Below are 19,368 nucleotides of genomic sequence, written 5' to 3'. Positions count from 1 at the left end.
TGTTTCAATGGATTAAAACTATTTGGCAATTCTCTCCCCACCTCTTTTTGGTTATGGAGTATATTAGAAACAAAATTCATTGTGCCCAAGGCATCCCTTGGTTTGGGTGACTAATAATTGAACAATCTCATTAATATAGAAAGGTTGAATACTAGATGTTTACAAGGCACAGATTATGGAGTTCCTACTCTCAGGCAATTATTGGGCAAAAGTTTTGAAACCCAAACCTCAAGTTCTTAACCAATGGCGCCAGGAGGCACCTACACTGCATTTTCAGTGTTAATTAAAGAAGTAAACATCCATTCATGAAGGAGGCAGAGTTGGCAAGAACTCATCTTGAGTAGCATATTGGTTTCTCTTCAAAACTAATGAAAATGTTGGGTGTAGAAACATGCTGAAAGCCCATAGCACTTGCTATCCCTACTTTTCATGCAACAGCAAGCATATGTATTGCTCTATATCTCTTATAAAAGTGCCTTGAGTATTTAATTGGCTTAGGAGTCTCTAAAAGAAGAGACGGGTGCAGGCACTTCAATGGGCCTTCCATGGACTTCAGGCCCAGTGCAGCTTATCCTCTGGGGAAACCAAGGGTGCCCAACAGAATGAAAATAGACAAGCCCCCAAATAAGTCATCAAAAGGGAAATTATCAATCTCTAGAGAAGGCAGACCAGGCCATGTCCATAACCTAGAAGCACCCACTGGGCTGTCCATACCTGGTAAGATGCTTCAGAGCAGCAACTAAAATGTTTGTGGCCCTAGCCGGATTGGCTCAGTGGATAGAGCGTCAGCCTGTGGACTGAAGGGTCCCAGGTTCGATTCCAGTTAAGCGCACATGCCTGGGTTGCAGGCTTGATCCCCAGTGTGGGGTATGCAGGAGGCAGACAATCAATGATTCTCTCTCATCATTGATGTCTCTCTCTCTCTCGCTCGCTCTCTCTCTCTCTCTCTCTCTCTCTCTCCCCCTTCCTCTCTGAAATCAATAAAAAATATTAAAAACGATGTTTGTGGTTAAAGAGAAAAAAATGTATTCTTTCCCGGGGCTAAATTGTTCACGGATATGAATCAAGAGCATGCTTGTAGGATTTGTGCAGCAAGGTCATTTAGAGGACTCCCACTTCAGCTTTGTGGATGTTATTTTAGATGCTTCTCCTTTGTCCTTTACACTATATGTTTGGAATAAAACAGGATTCTCTGATTCTAATCAAGACTGTACCTCTTTCTACACGCCCTGAAATGCCCAAATTTGACAAATGTCTTCTGAGAAAGGACCTTAAGAGTATATGCCTGAAGTTAGAAACTTGGTCACCTGAGATGGCTCTGCCAAATTTTACCTGCGTGGTCCGGCTGCATGAATGCTGTTGTAGAGATGTGAGGAAACAGGGCCAGGGTGTCACGGTGAGTGCCTCGTAGGTGGATGGTGTTGCCTTGAAAATAAACTCCGTGCATGTCGGTGTCAGTGCCCATTCCAATCATATGCCAGGAAACTCTATCCTTTTTGCACATGTTAAGGCCTGGCTGGTTGCCATACATATATCCATTAATAGCTAAATGGAAGGAAAAACATAGTCAGAGCCCACTATAATTTGGTAGAAATACTGAAAACACATCATCTTAGTGAAAACTTATCAGTATGCATGGGGGTGGGGTGTTCAAGTGTTCAAACTCTTTACAGAAGATCCTTATTATCAGAGAATAACAGTACTGGGGGAAATTCATGGTGAATCAATTTCAAATGGAAACTGAAATGAACAATGAATAATAAAAATATACGAAAACTGTGAAAATGTAACAACATATACACAAGGGCATGCATGAATTACAAGAATTAGTAAGGAATAAATCAGGTTGTGTTCTGGCATCCTTTTTTCTGATAAGATTGTTTGATGATTAACATATCTTTCATTTTCAATTTTAGTTTTACAGATTATAAAGAGGATCGTCCTTGTAAAAATATTTATGGACTTTATCAATTTCCCCAAAGTCTTCTCTAAAACTTTTAAATATATATATATTTTATTGATTTTTACAGAGAGGAAGAGAGAGGGATAGAGCGTTAGAAACATTGATGAGAGAGAAACATTGACCAGCTGCCTTCTGCACAACCCCTACTGGGGATCGAGCCTGCAACCATGGTACATGCCCTTGACTGAAATCAAACCCGGGACCCTTTAGTCCACAGGCCGACGCTCTATTCACTGAGACAAACCAGTTAGGGCTTCTCTAAAACTCTTGATATGAAAATCATTTTCTTTTGAGATTCTTATCCTGTCATCTCCCTTATAAAATGTCTCTTTCTCAGTTATTAATTCATATAATTTTGTCAGATCCTTATTTGTCAATGCTTTGCATTTCATTCTGGAAGATATCAGACATTCCTTTACTGACTTCATGGATCCTGCATCATTTGAAAGATTTGCAATTAATTGACATTATATTGGCTGTTGTGTCAGTGGAGAGGAATTTTGGGGAGTCTGAGGGGTGTTGAAGAGGAACACTAAGTTTATAAGAAGGTAGTCTTTGGGTAAATAAGTTTGCCTTATGGTAACTTTTCCTATCTCAGTAAAATAATTGAAAGAACTTAGAATACTTCTTACTTAGATATGAATACCACTGTATCTTCAGAAATGCAAACTGTTTTTATCTTTTACATCAACCCCAAAGTATTGATAGTGGCTACCTGGAGCAGTGCATATCTCAGATATCTAAGATTATTAGTAGAAATTCCAAGAAGCCCTGGGACTTCTGAGAGGGAACATCTCATTTTCTAAAAAAAGAATCTTTGATCATGCTTTTCAAATAAATTATCTAAATCTTGTCCACTGAATATCAAAGAGATATCATTGTAATAACTTAGTCCTTGGCTGGCTGGTGAAGAATCTTCTCTTGCTCGGGAACTCTAATGGCTCTCTTTCTGGAACATTAATTCATTCATTTGTTCATTCATTCAGCAAACATCTTCGAATATAGACTATAGAATAGGTGCAATGCAAAGCATTGTATACCATGTGAGGTACTTTCTCTTTGGTATTGTTACCACCTTTCTTCCTCCCACTCCATGCAAGCAAGACTGGAGAGATCATTTAATTCACAATTAATGCAAAATTTAAATTAAAATACATGATTTTCCTTGAACTTTGCTTTTAAAATGACACAGTCTGCATGTCCAAAATAGGAAAACATATTCACATTGCCAAACCAGGATGGCGCTGGATTTGACATGGCCCATGAGGTTGTTGAATGTTTTCTATATACAGGCCTCTCTTATGATAAACTTCATTTGCCATTTACCTTCTCCACTAAGGAATTGCTGTTTCCTTATTTCTAGTTTTAGTCCCCCCCCTTTTTTTTATTGGCTACTAGGCAGATTGCAAACAAACTTTGTATTGAGTTATAACAAAGTTTTTTGTAGATGATAATGAAAATGCGTTACTCCATGCTTTCTATTGGCCCAAGAGGAAACTGTTGGAATGGAGCATCCAGAGCCTTAGGAGTCTGTGAGCTGGGTGCTGTGAGTGACTTGGAACCTTGGACTTCCTTGTGGGGGAGGGAGATTAAGGGCTGCTTTGTTATTTTCTCACAATGTTTTAAAGGCAATAAATAGATGCTATCCTGGGTCCTAAGACAAGCAGTTTAGCACCTTTATCTATCTTTACAGTGTTTGTTTTAGATTCCCTCTCCTCCTCCCCTCCCCCCCACCCCACCCCCCCCACCCTCCCCCGCTTGTTTTTTTGTTGTTGTTTTTTCTGCACACTCTTGCAGGCATTTGAGTTTGGACTCTTGCAGGGAAGGTGAATTAAGTAATTCCTCCTAAATGAAGATCTGAAATAGGAATGGCTAGAATTTTACAAATTAACCCTTTAAACAGACACACATACAACTTGATAAGAACTCCTTTGCTATGTAGTGATTACCTCCAGTTATCACTGGGGTTATCAGACTTAATGCTGTTATCACGAACCAAGGGGGGGCATTTTGTCAGTGATTTTATACAATTAAGATGCACTGTGACCTTTGCAAGTTCTAATTTTGTGTTGCTTCATCTAAGGCTGACGAAGTGTTTTAGAAGTGTTACTTAAGGTCACAACCTCTCTGGAAGATAGTGAGGGTTCACTATACCTTGTGAGGCTAAAGCCATGAACTAATTTACTCGTCCAAGAACAATACCCAAGACACCAAAGACTAAGATAGTTAAAGCATGCCAAACGTTTTCACTTCAAACGCAACGACGCCTTTTCTTTACAGGGGAAAAGTAATTTTTCATACCATGCATCCGATTTGACTTCACAAACTCTTTGTCCTCTTTGTCAACACTGAAGGGACGCAGGGTAAACTTCTGAATGTTTTCATCAAGATACCTACTCAGATTCTCATCAAAGACTGTGAATAGTAGGTAAAATTCCTTGTCTATTCCTTTCTACAGAGAAGAAAGAAATGAATATATGAAAAGTACAGCTTGGAGAAATTCTTAGCTCGGTTTCACTTTCAAAGTTAACACAAAGTAAACAAGAATCAGCCTCAGCCATAGATATACGGGGTAATTTTGTAAATCAGGATTCTGAGGATGATTCTGATAAATTTATTACACTCCCCCCAAAATTCGTCTTTCTCATTTTATCCTGCTCCTTCCCCAGGTGGGAAATAAGGCCCTGCTCGGGAGACTTTCTACCTGTGGTACTGCTGTTGTCAGCTGGTCCTCACTGTCTTACTCTCCTGACCATGGCCTCAACCTCTCTCTCTCTCCCTGGTTTCATGCCCTCATACTCACCCCCTGCTTTACTGCAACCACGCTTACACCAACCTTGCTCATTCCCCCCTCAGGGCCTTTTCATGTGCTGTTCTCACTGCCTAGAAGGTTCTCCCAGGTTTTGCTTGGGTCACTCCCTAACTCCATCCAGTTCTCTGCACAAAGGTCACCTCCTCAGGGTGCCCTACCCTGATACCCTGTTTAAAACAGTCATTCACCTTCCACCCTGCCTTCAAACATGCTCACTTTACCTTACTTTGCTCTTCATAGCACATTTCTTTACCTTAAATTATATCTTGTTTATAAACTTATCTTTTTCTCACTGCAATGTAGGCCTTGTAGGAACATCCTAGGTTCCTCTCTGTATCCCCAGCTCAAAAAAAAAAAAAAAAAAAAAGTCTGGAAAAGCAAGCACCCAATACATGTTTGTGAGTGAAATAATGAATTGAGTTAATCCATGAGACTTCGCTATATTATGTTAACTTGAGTTGACCTTGAAGGGATTACGGATTACTTCCCATTGTGTATATTCCTAATCCTTCTATTTGAGCATATCTGACCACAAAGCATCTCAAATTTATGGAATATGCTTTTCTTTAACGCTGAAACAGAGAGGTGACTGTATTTTCTGTCCCTCAATTTTCTGTCTCCTTTCCCTAACATGCTCCTATCTAATCCACCCTTCATCCTGCTGCCTGCTCCAGAGAGCTCCTCAGCAATGCCATCCGATCACATCTCTTTCCCTCTTAAACTGGACAATACAACCTAAACTCACAGTGACCTGGTCCCTGCCTGCCTGGACTGCCCCATCTCCTGGCCCTTCCCTCCTGGCATTTTGACCAAAGAGAGGTCTAGCTTCTCGCACCAATCTGAACGTGTTGTGTTCTGGAGGTCTCTGTCCTTCATGCATGTACTCCGTAACTTTGATGGTCTGCCACCCTAATGCAGCCTCAAGGGCCAGCTTAGCTGTCCCATCTCTGTGACGCTTTCCTAACACCCTATGGAAGATGTGGATACTGCTTGCTTTACGCTCATACTGTACCTGTACACTTAACTGCTTTAATCGCATGGTGTTTTAGCAGACAGGAATTTAAGATAATGGGCTATAGAAAGAAACAATGTAGGCCTGAAATTTTTCAAAATAAAATATAAAAATTTGAGGGGAGCAAAGGGGCCACAAGTATATTTTTAAAGATTATGGATTATTGGAGCAGGCAGGCCTAGGTTCTAATGCCATTATTTTTTTCATGATTTTATGTAACTGGACTGACCATAAATGGTATTTGGCTTAGGTAACAACTCCCAGAGAATACTTATAAGACGCTTCTAGCAAACCTCAAAGTTACCATTGAATGGATGCAACAGGGACAAAATCAGAAGTACCTAACAAAATGTTTCTGGCACACTATGCTTTTGGTTCAGGTATTTAGCTAATAGAAAGCAGGGTAGTGTATTGATAAAAGATCAAAGTTGGATGCTCAAAGTTCCAAATTCTGCTGACTACCACTACTTACTAGGTGTGTTTCCTGGAATATCATTCAACGTCTCTGAGCCTCAGTTCCTTCAGCTTTAAAATAGGGATAGTCATTCTGCTTCGCCTTATATGATTGTTGGGGGTCAGTATAAATATTCAGTCTTATTGCACAAGCATTATTGAGGGTCATTCAGAGGGCCAGGGACACATTGAATCTCAGATAGACATTTCCAGGATTGGTCCTTTGCACAGGGAAATGAGAATGTGAGGCGGACCAATACATTTTATGTCCTGTACCTAGAACTTCCTTTAAGCCCAGAAGTGGGTCCATACAATGCAAGCATTATAAATATACCATTTAAATAAATAGTCTTGCTATTTTTGATTGGTGAAGTAATTTCAAATGGTTAAATGACTGGACTTTCCTCTTTCCATCAGTGTATTTAATAGCATGCAGACATGGCTTGGGATGCTATGTTTTGCCACACTAACCAGTGCAACCATCCAAGCCTCTAAGGTGGGACTTGCCAGAAGTTATGTACATGTTTCTTGTCCTTTCAGCCAGAGTGATTAACTTCCAGTTTGTAGTGAGGAGTTAACGGTGGTTCTCACTCAGCCCTGGCTGCTCATTGGAATCACCTGGAGATTCTGATGGATTGGTCTGGAACACATGAAAAAAGATGTTTAAAAGCTCCCAGGTGATTCCAATGGGTGGCCAGGTTTGAGTAACCTTGTCCAAGAAGAAAGGATCCCAATTTGCATTTCGTGTAATTTTAAAGGATTCTAGAATCAAAGCAATGCACAGGGAGAGACCCACCAAACTCCAGCCAACAAGCAGAAATCCTGGGTTTCTGGGTGGGCATCTGTAACTCAGGAACGTCAGATGTAAATTTACCAAAAAAAAATAAAATTCCCATTGTGTAGAAGTCAATTTCAAGAGGAAGAAGGGGGAATTGCTTTTTGTAACCAACTCTGTATTATGATCTAACCTCTAACCATATTACTGATTTTTCCTACATACAACCCTGAGAAGAACTTGGTAACATTTGTTGACTTACCTGTGTCCCATCAGCATTGAGAGCACCTTTTTTACAGACTAGCAAAGGCCCTACAAGGCCAGCGCTAGTGTCCTTGATTGGCTCAACTGCTGAGAAGTAAAGGTAGGTCAGACAGGGAGGGTCACCAGCTGTTGGGCTTACGCTTTCAGGCACTGTCCATCTGTACGTGAAGGTTTCACCCGGCTTAACATGTGCCCCTGGTTTCACAAATCCTGAGGAAATAAACGAAACAATTACTCGAAGCAACAACCAGGAACATTATTAAGCTTGTCAGATTGGGTCTTCCAGCCCAAGGTGTCTCTCTCTGATATGTTTTAAAGAAGGACAGTTGATTTTGCTTATGTATCTATCAAGGGAAGCTACTGCCACAGTCTTAGGTTTCATGAGACAGAAGCTTCTATCAAAGGATTGTCTTCTTCATAGATTACATTTGTTATTTTCATAGATGCTACTCTTACTCAAATACCAGCTTTAGCATATATTTAAAAAGTGATAGTTGCCCATTTAGCAATTAAATGTAGCCATAAAATATTACTGAGTGCCTTCTATGTGGAATATATTACATTTGGCCCAGCAAAATATATCCCAAAAAGTTAAGCAAAGGCCTATCTTTAAAGAGTTTAAAATCTTGAAGGTTGAACTAGAAAATAACCCAAGTAACTATAAGAAAAGTTCAAGGCTGCAAGGCTGATCTGGGATCCAAACCCAGGGCCGTTCAATTCTAAAGACTGTGCACTTAATCCTCACATTACATGGCAATGAACACGTTGAATCTCTCCTGCTAGACAGAGCCACTCTGCATATTGTCTAGGGCTTTGCAAAAAAAGGTGCCCTATAAGTTTGCTGAGTTAAACAATAGAAAATATAGACATTTGGGTTGTCACTTTTTTTTTTTTGGACACATACAAAAAGTCATTGTGAGCATTTTAACCAAGGAAGAGAGTGCAGGTACAGGAGATACTGCAGCAGGGAGGGCGAGGATGGGCCTAGGGAGGAGGAATTCTCTCTCCATTCCTTCATCCTCTATCCTCCTCATCACCACAAAGCCAGCTCTGGATAGGCCTGGCCTCACACTGGACATGAAGAGGTAGCCCAGGCAGCTATGATGTCAGCTGCAGCGATGGAGAAGGCTTCCGAGGAGACCTGGAGTTTCCCAGGAGCAGTGTCATGAAGGAAAGGACACTTCCTGCAGCTGCTGGGCAGAACCTGCCTCCCTTACATACAGAGAGTCTGTGTCACCTACTCTGTGATGGGGAGAAGCCATCGATGATGATAAGCACATAATACAGTTTTAAATAAATATTTTGGCCCTAGCTGATTTGGCTCAGGGGATAGAGTGTCAGCCCGCTGACTGAAGGGTCCCGGGTTCGATTCCAGTCAAAGGCAGGTACATTGGTTACAGGCTTGATCCCAGGCCCTGGTTGGGGCATGCAGAAGGCAACCAACCGGTGTGTCTCTCCTCTCTCTCTCTCTCTCTCTCTCTCTCTCTCTCTCTCTCTCCCCCCCCCCCCTTCCTTCCACTCTAAAAATCAATGGAAAAATATCCTTGGGTGAGGATTAACAAAAAAGTAAAATAAAATAAACAAATAAATAAACAAATAAATGTTTTGTTGGTAGATTTGGAGCGAAGACCATGTATAAAATTTTGATTTAACGAAACATTTTCCCCCTCATCCTTCACCCACAGAATTCCATGTAACCTGCAGCAGAAAAGTTATTCACCTTAAAGAAGTGGGGGTGACTGTGAAAGCGGCTTGCTTTGAGATTTATTACATTACTAAGGGGGGAAAAAAGGAATTAACATTTCCTAAGAACCTACTGTGGGCCAGACTCCGTCCTGAATTCTCTGCATTGCTTCCCCAAGCCCTGTGAGTTGAGTGCCATTATCTGCATTTGATGGGTGAGAAGAATAAGGTTTAGAAAGTAGAATTAACTGCCCAAGCTCACTGAGCTGGTAAGTGAAGGGACCAGGATTGGAACCTGTTCTGTCCCGTTCTAAGTCCTTCGCATACTCATCCTGTTTCCTCCCTAAGCTGAGGCCGAGACTTACCATCTATGTTGGGGGCTGCATCAGAGGCTTTGTCATAGACCACGCCATGCGGCAAAATGCTGTAGACTTTGTCAGCTTTGTTGGCAAAGGTCACTAACAGGGTATCGCCCACCTCTGCCCTGATGACTGGGCCTGAAAAATACCAACAAGAGAAGAGGATGAAAATAGAGAGACGTGAATATAGGCAAGAGAAGAAGAGTCATTCCACGTAGATGCACATGCCTGCTAAAACGTCTCCCCTCCCCCATCCAAAACATGCCGGATGGTTTTACTCTACCAAGAATTCCAAGATGGGCTTCTGCCTCAGAGAGTCTCTTTCTTCGCGTGAAAGTTGCATCAACATACTCTATATATTGAGCCTTCCAATATTTTCCTCCTATTCTGTTGTCCCCTTGGGTGAAGTAGAGCTCAGAGTCACTGTGGAGAGAGTAGGAACCTGACTGAGAACACATCTCTGATATCCACCACAGCTGCCTTCGATATGGAGCTTGGTTTTATGATCTTTAGTCCATTCACACACCCATCTCCCAAGAAACAACAAAACAGGCTTCAACCAAGTTCCCAGGAATAGTCAGCCTTAAAAGTCATCAAAAGCTGGATGATGCGCAAGCTCATTTCTCTCTTAGCCACTGCACTTTCTTCCCCAAAGGTCCAGCAACCGAAGAAGAAGAAGGCACAGGTAACTCCTTCCTTACCGGTACTGGAGTCCCAGAATGGTGTCCTACAAAGTAACAAAGAGCTAACTGGTTTCTTTGCAGAATAAGCAAACCCTCTCTCTCTTGCTGATGTCAATATGAATATCTCTGCATATCGTAAGCTCTTTGATATCTGGCATGATTAAGGAATGGAGTGTCTAGTTAATCAAATTGTCTAATTAATGGAGAGTTATTATAGAAGCTACATACATGAAATACTACTTCAAAGTTGTGAAATATAATACTATACATTCTGACTAGTACTAACTCTATATTATCTTATTTCTGTCAATGGTACCATCACTCTTGCGGTCACACAGGCTGTTTATTACCCCCCTTATTTTGTTTATTTGTAACCTTTTAATGCACCCTTCCTTTTCAGCACCTTTTTTTTCTTCATCTTTTTCTTTCCTTTCTTCCTGCTGCCATGACCCAGTTCATGCCCTCATCACCTGTGTTTGGACTATTATATGAATCTCTAACTCTCCATCCTCTATTTCACACAGGCTCGCTCAGTTTTTTCTCAGCATACACACTACTGCAACACTGACCTCCAAAATGGCAATTTGCACTGTCCAATACCAGTTTCAAAATTGTCATTTGCTTCCAATTGCCAATCAAATGAGGGTTAAAGGACCTCTGCAATTGATATCCAGTTTATTTTGCTCCAGTTCTCTCTATGTAAATGCCTACTCACCTATACATATCCACCCTCTCCAGTCATTCTGATCTAATCACTCTCTCCTGCATAGAAGGTGCTGCATGAACCCCTACATCTAAAATTTCACTATTGTGTAACAAACTCTATCATTCTTCATGGCCCTGCTTAGGTCCCGCTTCCTCTGTGAAGGGTTCCTGTCTCTTAGTTCTCTCTGAATGCCCAGAGAACTGACTGAACAACTCACTCCTATTTGTAACTGGCAGTTACCTCTCTTCTGTGCATACAGATTCTTTCTCCACCTTAGGGTGGGGACATTGTCTGAGATCGTCTTGTGTCCTCATGTCACTTAGTGTATGTTGTGCTTTCATACATTACATTAAATATCTATTGAATACAGCTTAATCTAACTTCAGATTTTAAAAGATGCTTCATACTCTGTAAGGCTTCTAAGATACAATTTTCAATACTAATTCTCATTATTTTGTTTATGGAGAAATACTGGTCAGTAGAGAATGCTGATATCAGAGTTTTTCATATATGGTTCACACACAAGGATCAAGTGTATCAGCAGTTTGGTGGAAGAATGAATGAATGAATGAATGAATGAAATCTACATTGAAAAAAACAAAGGGTATCTTATTGATCACAAAGAGAATTTAAAAAAAAATTTCCCCAAACAAAAAGGATTATAGGGTAATAGCAGTACTTTTTGGTATTACAATGTACATTTTTAAATGCTTTCACAGGCATCATTGCATGTGATTCTACAATAAGAACTAATAGGAATCCACAATCACTCAATAAACCATTGGATCCCATTCCATGTTCTGTGGGAGCCAAGAGAGAAAATTATCAATTATGACTCAGGACTCAGGGCAGGCCTCACTTAAGAGGTGACATTAGTGCTAGATTTTGAAGGAAAATGGCATTTTACTGTACAGGGAGGCTTATATCAGGCTGTCCTCGAACCAAAAAGGGTTACCTTCCTTGCCAGGTCATCTCCATTGAAAGAGTCCTGTCTTATTCCCTTTTCAAAACTGTCTGCTCCATATGTACAAAGAGGCTTTGTTCTGTTCTGTCAGCTTAGTATTGCTCATGGCACTTAGCACTGTAATTTGCACATTGCTCAAGAAATGTTTGATGACTGCATGAATGAAACTGGTGTTTTGATTTAGCCAGAAAATTGTGAAGCAATAAATAGTCTGCCAATTCTCAGCAGTATATCCAGGGCTCAGAACTCCTCAAGTGGTATCATTATGTCATCTCATAAGATGTGCTCATAAGAGCAGTGCTGGGAATATGAATGAGATCTCGGGGAAAAGGCCAAAAGATGCCACATTTATGAGAGGCTCAGAAACACCATCAAAAAAGCTTACCTGCCAGAGGCATTTAGGGGAAGACCACTGAATTTGTTATAACCTTGAGGACCATAATCCCAAAGAATTTTTTCAGCTGCTATAAAGTAGCGCCTCTGTCGACCCTTCATCTTGGGATGAGAAATACCCTTTTTGCAGTTACCAACATTGTATTGCCCCAGCATACCAGCTGCAGAACAGAGAAAAACCATCAGCCAAGGTATAACTGCTCACAAAATAAATCATACAGAAAAAGATTGATAGATTTGACTTCATGAAAAAACATTTGAAACTTTTGTACAGCCCTAGCCGGCTTGGCTCAGTGGATAGAGTGTCAGCCTGCAGACTGAAGGGTCCCAGGTTTGATTTCAGCCAAGGGCACATGCCTGGGTTGCAGGCTCGATCCCCAGTGGGGGGCGTGCAGGAGGCAGCCGATCAATGGTTCTCTCTCATCATTGATGTTTCTCTCTCTCTCTCCTTCTCCCTTCCTCTCTAAAATCAATAAAAAGAAATATATAAGACAACAACAACAACATCTTATGTACAGAAAACAGGACCATAAACAAAGTTAAAAATAAAGGATAAATACAAGACTGTTCTTTTTTATCGCTGTGTAATATTCCATTATAAATGAAACCATATGGTATTTTCTTGGTATTTCCATGGACCTAAAGGATATTATGCTAAATGAAATGTCAGACAAAGAAAGAAAATACCATATAGTTTCACTTACATGTGGAACCTAAAAAAACAAAATAAAACAAACAAGCAAAACAAAAACATACTCATAGAAACCGAGACCAAAGGGATGGTTACCAAAGGGGAGACAGTTGGGGGATAGATGAAAAGATTAAGGAGAATATAACAGTCAATAATATTGTGATAAATTTGCACAATGACAGATAAATACTATCACTGATTATGTCACTACTGTGCCTAAGGATCTAGAAGGACTCACTATTGCCTTCTAGACACAGTCCCGCCTCCTTACCCTTACCTTTCAAAACTGCTCCCACTGGGGCCAAACTGCCTCTCTAGGCTTCTCTCTCACCACACCTCAAGCATGGGTCCAGCTAAGTAAAGACCTATTCTATGTGGTTCCAAAGAACCAGGACCAAGTCATTCAGCAGGCATTTAAGCCAACAAATGTTTACTGCACACCTTTCATCGGATTTTGCATATGAAGAAGAATGTTCTAACAGAGCAGCCCAGAAATGAAATGGGCTGCTACAATTACTTAAAAATAGATGCTCCAAAGGAAATTGAAGAATAGGATGGGGGGTTGATCCAGATTATCTACAAATTCCTTGACAGTGCTAAAAATGTGCTATTCTGATTACAGTTGCTCATAGAGAACATGTTTTCCCCAGTCCATGCTGATTCCTCTACCTGGAAAGTCTTCCTTCCCTTCACCTATTCAATTCCTACCCATATTTCCATGCTCAGGGTAGGAGCCAACTCCTCAGGAAGCCTCTCTGATCGCTCTAGAGAAATGACTATGGCACCCAAAGAGCCTTTATCATTCTGCCTCAAATGTTAGTCATTTTGCAAGTGACTATTAGACTACAGATTCTTTGAGGGCCATATTTCTTTCAATCACCTCTCACGTGGTTCATAGGAAGGGGATCAACAAATACCTGTTGACAGGCTGTCACATAAGCATTGTGCATTTTCCTAAATATTTAATATTTAATTAATAAACGTAACACATAACAGCGGTCACTGAATGAGCACCATTGACCGTGTGATTTAATTGTTCTAGTCTAAGCTTCTCACACTGGTCTTTGTCCCTTTACCTTGTAGGTGATCACTGACTTGGCAGGTTATCATCCACTTCCCAGGATTCTCGGCTATCATTTCTGTTGTCAGGAAGGTGGCTGGGAACAGGTTGACAACGTCCGTCCGATGCCCTCGGCTGATGAAGGTGTTACCATAGAAATAGATGGAATGGATGTCTATCTCATTCCCCATCCCAAACAGGTGCCAGGACACTGATTCACCAGCGCACATCTCAGGCTCGGGGAAGTTCCCAAAGAGGTATCCATTGAGGGCTGAAACACAGAAGCACACGAGAGGAATAGACTCCCCTGCAGAGGCGAGCAGAACCACGGGACCCTGGTCATTCATTCTCTAGCGCAGCTGGAAAATCAGCGCAGATCACTGACCGCAATGACTTTGTGCAGAAAAACTCCTTTTATAAAATACTAGAGGCCCAGTGCATGATTTAATCATGCACCTGGTGTACCAGCTGGCTGTCTGTCCGCTGGTGCCCCAGGCCTTCCGAAAGCCTCCCGCGCGGCGGAGGCTTTCGGAAGGCCTTGCGTCGGCGCAGACAGACAGACAGCTCCCCCGCTTTGGCTTTTGATCGCGGGGGAGCCGGCTGTGTGTCTGTCCGCCGGTGCCCCAGGCCTTCCGAAAGCCTCCGGGGCAGCCATGACACAGACGCTGAGCTCGCGGCGCCAGTGGCGCCGCGAGCTCAGCGTCCTGCTGGCCCAATCAGCTACCCCGGCCACCCTGAGTCCCGCCCCCTGCGCCTCCTGCTGGCCCAATCATGGGCGTAGCGGAGTGATGGTAATTTACATATTACCATTTTATTATGTAGGATAGTCCCAGAAGGGAATGAAAGGTATTGGTCTTTTTGAGAGAAAAGCACCCAATAAAAATGGTAATCGGCACACGAGAAAACAGCCTTGGAGCTGCTGTGTGGGCACAATGAGATCAGGAGTAAACAGTGCCTCTCAAACTTCCAGGACTGGTCGGCCACCTCTTTCCCAATCCTTCATTTGCATATCTGCCTTCCCCACTGACTCTGTCCCTGGCAACCTTATCTTACAGCTACCAGGACCTAGCAGAAAACCTGGCACATAGTAACTACCTAATGTAAGTGACAAAAGCAAACAGCAAGATGGAAAGAAAAGGTACTGATTAGAAAGGACTTATGGCACATAGTGAATGCTCAATAGATGTTGTTGATTTAAAGAATGTCTGGGGAAACATGAATTCACAAGAGGTTATTTAACTCTGGGTGTAGCATCATTCTTGATGTTTAGCAGCTGCTTAGAAAATAGTTCCTGGATAAAACAAGAGGCTGTAAATCACAGGATTGTTATAGGATGATGATTTGTTCTTCTTTCTTCTGTCCACCCATCCTCTGGGGTCACCTCCTGATTCTTTCCCGATTATAACATCAATCCTTCCACTTGCTGTACCATAGCTTTATCATACGCAATTTAGCTTTTATCTATTGTCTTGTTCCTTCTCAGATTTTTGCGGGTCCTGACACGTAATGTGTTAATATGTTTCATTTCACTTTCTAACCATTCTCATCACTAAGTTACAAATCTTGGAAAACTAGGTTGGGCATTTCTGTGTTTTTGCAACCCTCATACCACCAAATACACAGAGGTGGTCCGTATGTATTTGGTAACATGGGAGACACTACCATGCATTTTGTTACTCCTCTGGAAAACAGCATCTTCTTTGTCAACTGAATCAGGCTCAGTGCAGAAATGCCTGATATTTTCATCGAGGTACCAGCTTTGGTTCTCATCCACCAGGGTAAACATTATGATGAACTCTTGGTCCACATCCGTCCTTGTCCCTGAATATTTGTTCAGGACACCTATCAAACACATTGAAAAGAGAAGAGAAAGAAGTTCAGAGTAAACTAAATCAAGATGAGTTTTGCTTCCTGCCAATGGTGTCACATAAGTGTGAGGTCTGTCAAAGACCTACACTGAGTGGCCAGATTATTATGATTTCTGAATGCATAATAATCTGGTCACTCAGTATATATATATATAGACTTCCCTGCAGAGGCGAGCAGAACCACAGGACCCTGGTCATTCTTTATTATATAGGATATTCACTGAGTGGACAGATTATTATTAATATAATATATATATTAGAGGCCTGGTGCGTGAATTCGTGCATGGGTGGGTCCAGCCAGCCTGGCCAGGGGGAGGGGTTGGCCGGCCTGCCTGCTGGTCGAACTCCTGCTCGAGGGGACAATGTGCATATTAGCCTTTTATTATATAGGATATTCACTGAGTGGACAGATTATTATGCGTTCAGAGGTCATAATAATCTGGCCACTCAGTGTATATGTACCATAGTAATCTGCAACATAGAAGCAGTGAAGGGCTTTGATGAAAATGACAGAACCGCAGAAAAGAAAAGTCATAGAACAGAAATCTTCACAACTGCAGACCTAGAAATCTGTCCATCGCGGAAGGAAGCCAACTTTATGGACAGAACACAGTCACACCAAACCAATAGGGAATGAAATAGCAGCATGAATATGTGGGTGAAATAAAGAAGTAAAAGCATTCCTGGACATTTGACTACATTTTTTTTTTTCATTTTCTTGTGCATGGTGTCAGTGAGGTACTAACTGCTATTACTAGAGAATGTCCTTATTTTTTCTTTAAAAAAAAAATAAAGCATTTATGTTTCAGAAGGCTATGGTGGTCCTTAGAAGTCTGAATTATTGCCCCTGCTATGGTGTCAGACTGATCTTCTGCGTTAGAAGAATTTCTCCCATCTTATAGAAAGTTTGGAAGAAGAGGCACATTCCACATGAAGCAGAGGAGGTAGGCAAGACAAGACCTGAAATGTAGGCACACTTTTTATCACAGCTGGGAACAGCCTACTTGGTTGTGTGTGTGGGGGGCGGGGGGCGGGGGCACACCCTTACCTTCCTTGCACACCAGCAGTGGGCCAATGAGCCCAGAGCAGATGTCCTTAGGGGCATCGATGTGCGAATGGTACACCCAGGTCAGGCAGTTGGCGTCGGCTGGAGCAGGGGCATATTCTTCTCTCACTGGCCAGACATAGGTGTAATTTTTGCCAGGTGGAACCATATCATCATCTTTGTTCTTTCCAGACGTCCCATCTGGGTACAAGGCTCCTTCCAAGAAAAGAGAAAACACAGTTAAACACAGAGACCACAGGCTATCGTGGTTAGGGCCAGAGCTTTGGAATCAAACACATATGAATTAAAAATTTATTTCCTCTGAGATTGAAGGAAATCACTTACATTCTCAGTGCCTTAATTTTCTATCAGTACAGCTGGAATGCTACTGTGTACCCCAGAGGGATGTGAGAACTAGATGACCATGTATATGACGGTCCTGCACAAGACCCAGATGCTTCCAAGGTGTTCCTAGGACCCCTCCTGATAGGCCTCCTATACCAATCAGGAAGCGCGCAATCCACTCAACATCAACTCAAGGAGGAAAGGAGAAGCAGCAAAAGAAATAACAAACACCTCTTGGGCACTTAGAACAGAGTCAGCACCTATATGAGGTCTCACAAAATATAGGAAGAGAGTGAAGGCATTCTTCCTGCGTCCAGGGATCTTACAGTTCCTCGGGGAAGACAAGAATGTGAACTATGAACTATCAACACATAGGTCCCCTGGAGGATAAAGCAGGGTGATGTGTTTTGTGTAACTTGGGGTCTATGCAAGGTGGAGGTTCCACCACAGAGAAGGGTGGGGCACACGGGCGTGGCATTCCATTTCTCTGTTTTATAAACTAAGATTGCACAAGGTTTTTCCATTAAGGAAGGTCCATCCCTAAAAATAGTTTGAAAATCACCTGGGTAGAAGGCAGATCAACCTGCGCAAGTTATCATGATCAGAAGCTTCGTAACAGAGGTGGGATTTGAGGGGCCTCGAAAGACTGGGAGGACTGGGATGGTCCTGAGAAGAAGGCTGGAGGGTGAGGGCTGAGAGAAAGATGGATGTGAAAACACTCCAAGTTCATTCCCATTCTCTCATTAAGTCACTCAACAACCCTGTATTGGCTATTGACCAGAGGCCAGCAAATGTGCTGGTGTTAGGAATGCAAGTTCGAATAAGGCAGCAAGAGCCAGTGTATCCAAGGCAAGCCGCAGAAAAGATATAACTAAAAATCTAACATTACCTTTTAAATGAATTCTACCATGAATCACAGTTTGATTTTTGGAGAAGAATACCAGCAAAGAGCCTATTATGTGCCAAGCATAGTGGGTACTTTGTGTATATTACCTCACTCCTCACAGCAACCCCATATGGTGTGTATTAATACCTTCTTTTAGATCGAGTCAAGGTAACACATTAGCATGTGGCTGGGCCAGATTTCAATCTAGTTGTGTCTGACTTCCTACTGTACTATGATACCTCCCCAAAAATTATTGGGAATATAGTGTATGAACTGTTTAACATATTTATTCACTTTATTTTTACATATTTTATTTTTTTAAATATTTTTATTGGTTTCAGGGAGAAAGGGAGAGAGATAGAAACATCAATGGTGAGAGAGAATCACAAATTGGCTGCTTCTTGCACGCCCCCGCCACTGGGGATGGAGCCCGCAACCTGGGCATGTGCCTGACTCAGAATCGAACCTTGATCTCCTGGTTCATAGGTGGACATTCAACCACTGAGCCACGCCAACTGGGCTAAATAGTTTCTTTCTTTCTTTTTTAAATATATTACAGAGAGGAAAGGGAGGGATAGAGTGTTAGAAACATCAATGAGAGAGAAACATCGATCAGCTGCCTCCTGCATGCCCCCTACTGGGGATTGAGCCCACAACTAAGGCACATGCCCTTGACCAGAATCGAGAATCGAACTCAGGACCCTTCAGTCCGCAGGCAGACACTCTATCCACTGAGCCAAACCAGTTAGGGCTACATACTTTCTTTTTATGTATTATGTTTATGTAAAACTTTCTTTTAATCTGAAAAATATGAATTATTTTTCAACTTATACCCATATACAATATAATACTAAAAAGATAAAGTCTGAGAACAAAACCTATATAAAAGTATCGGGAGATTGATTTAATTAGTTAGATCTCTTCAGTATTAAGGGTAACTCTGAATTTCCTTGTTATATCTAGGTTATATTAAAATATCTGTGTTATTATATATATTAGGTGATATAATTAGGTTATATTCTTTCTTTGTCTAATAAAAAGAAACTTACCAGTTCCTGAAGGGAGATGAACTTTTTGTTGATATTAATTCTAAGATAATATTTTCAAGAAAATAATTATATACAAATTATTGAGTAATATAACAAATTATGTCTTAGATGTTTTCAAAGGTACAAAAATGTTATTTTTAAAAATAATGTCTTACATTGTCTCTTAATATAATGTGAGAATATAACACTGAAAAATATTTGGCAAAACCACTTTTACTTAAAGTTAAACTAATGTAGTTTACTGCTTTCTAAGTTGATAATTGATCTAACCTGATAAAGGAATAGGGAAAATCCAGAGTGCTGCCCACCATGCATTAAATCCAAAGGACATTTTAAAAAACTCCTGTTACCTAACCT

The 19,368-nt window shown here is 41.4% G+C and overlaps 1 protein-coding gene across 1 annotated transcript in view; it reads right to left on the bottom strand.

The window, feature by feature from the left end:
- Window positions 1-19,368, bottom strand: part of HEPHL1 (hephaestin like 1) — a gene marked incomplete at its 5' end in the record, with an annotated part of 57,959 nt that overhangs the window by 20,113 nt on the left and 18,478 nt on the right. Inside the window, 9 exons of the mRNA XM_079787131.1 lie at window positions 1,333-1,545; window positions 4,265-4,415; window positions 7,278-7,489; window positions 9,328-9,459; window positions 9,605-9,744; window positions 12,060-12,228; window positions 13,835-14,089; window positions 15,481-15,660; window positions 16,735-16,947. Of these exons, the coding sequence (XP_079643257.1) occupies window positions 1,333-1,545; window positions 4,265-4,415; window positions 7,278-7,489; window positions 9,328-9,459; window positions 9,605-9,744; window positions 12,060-12,228; window positions 13,835-14,089; window positions 15,481-15,660; window positions 16,735-16,947 (1,665 nt within the window). The remainder of the gene's footprint in view (window positions 1-1,332; window positions 1,546-4,264; window positions 4,416-7,277; window positions 7,490-9,327; window positions 9,460-9,604; window positions 9,745-12,059; window positions 12,229-13,834; window positions 14,090-15,480; window positions 15,661-16,734; window positions 16,948-19,368) is intronic.

Source organism: Cnephaeus nilssonii (genome assembly GCF_951640355.1).
Source record: "Cnephaeus nilssonii genome assembly, chromosome: 13".
NCBI classification, from domain to species: domain Eukaryota; kingdom Metazoa; phylum Chordata; class Mammalia; order Chiroptera; family Vespertilionidae; genus Cnephaeus; species Cnephaeus nilssonii.
The sequence above is the reverse complement of the archived record's forward strand: the minus strand, read 5'-3'. Positions and strand labels throughout refer to the sequence as shown.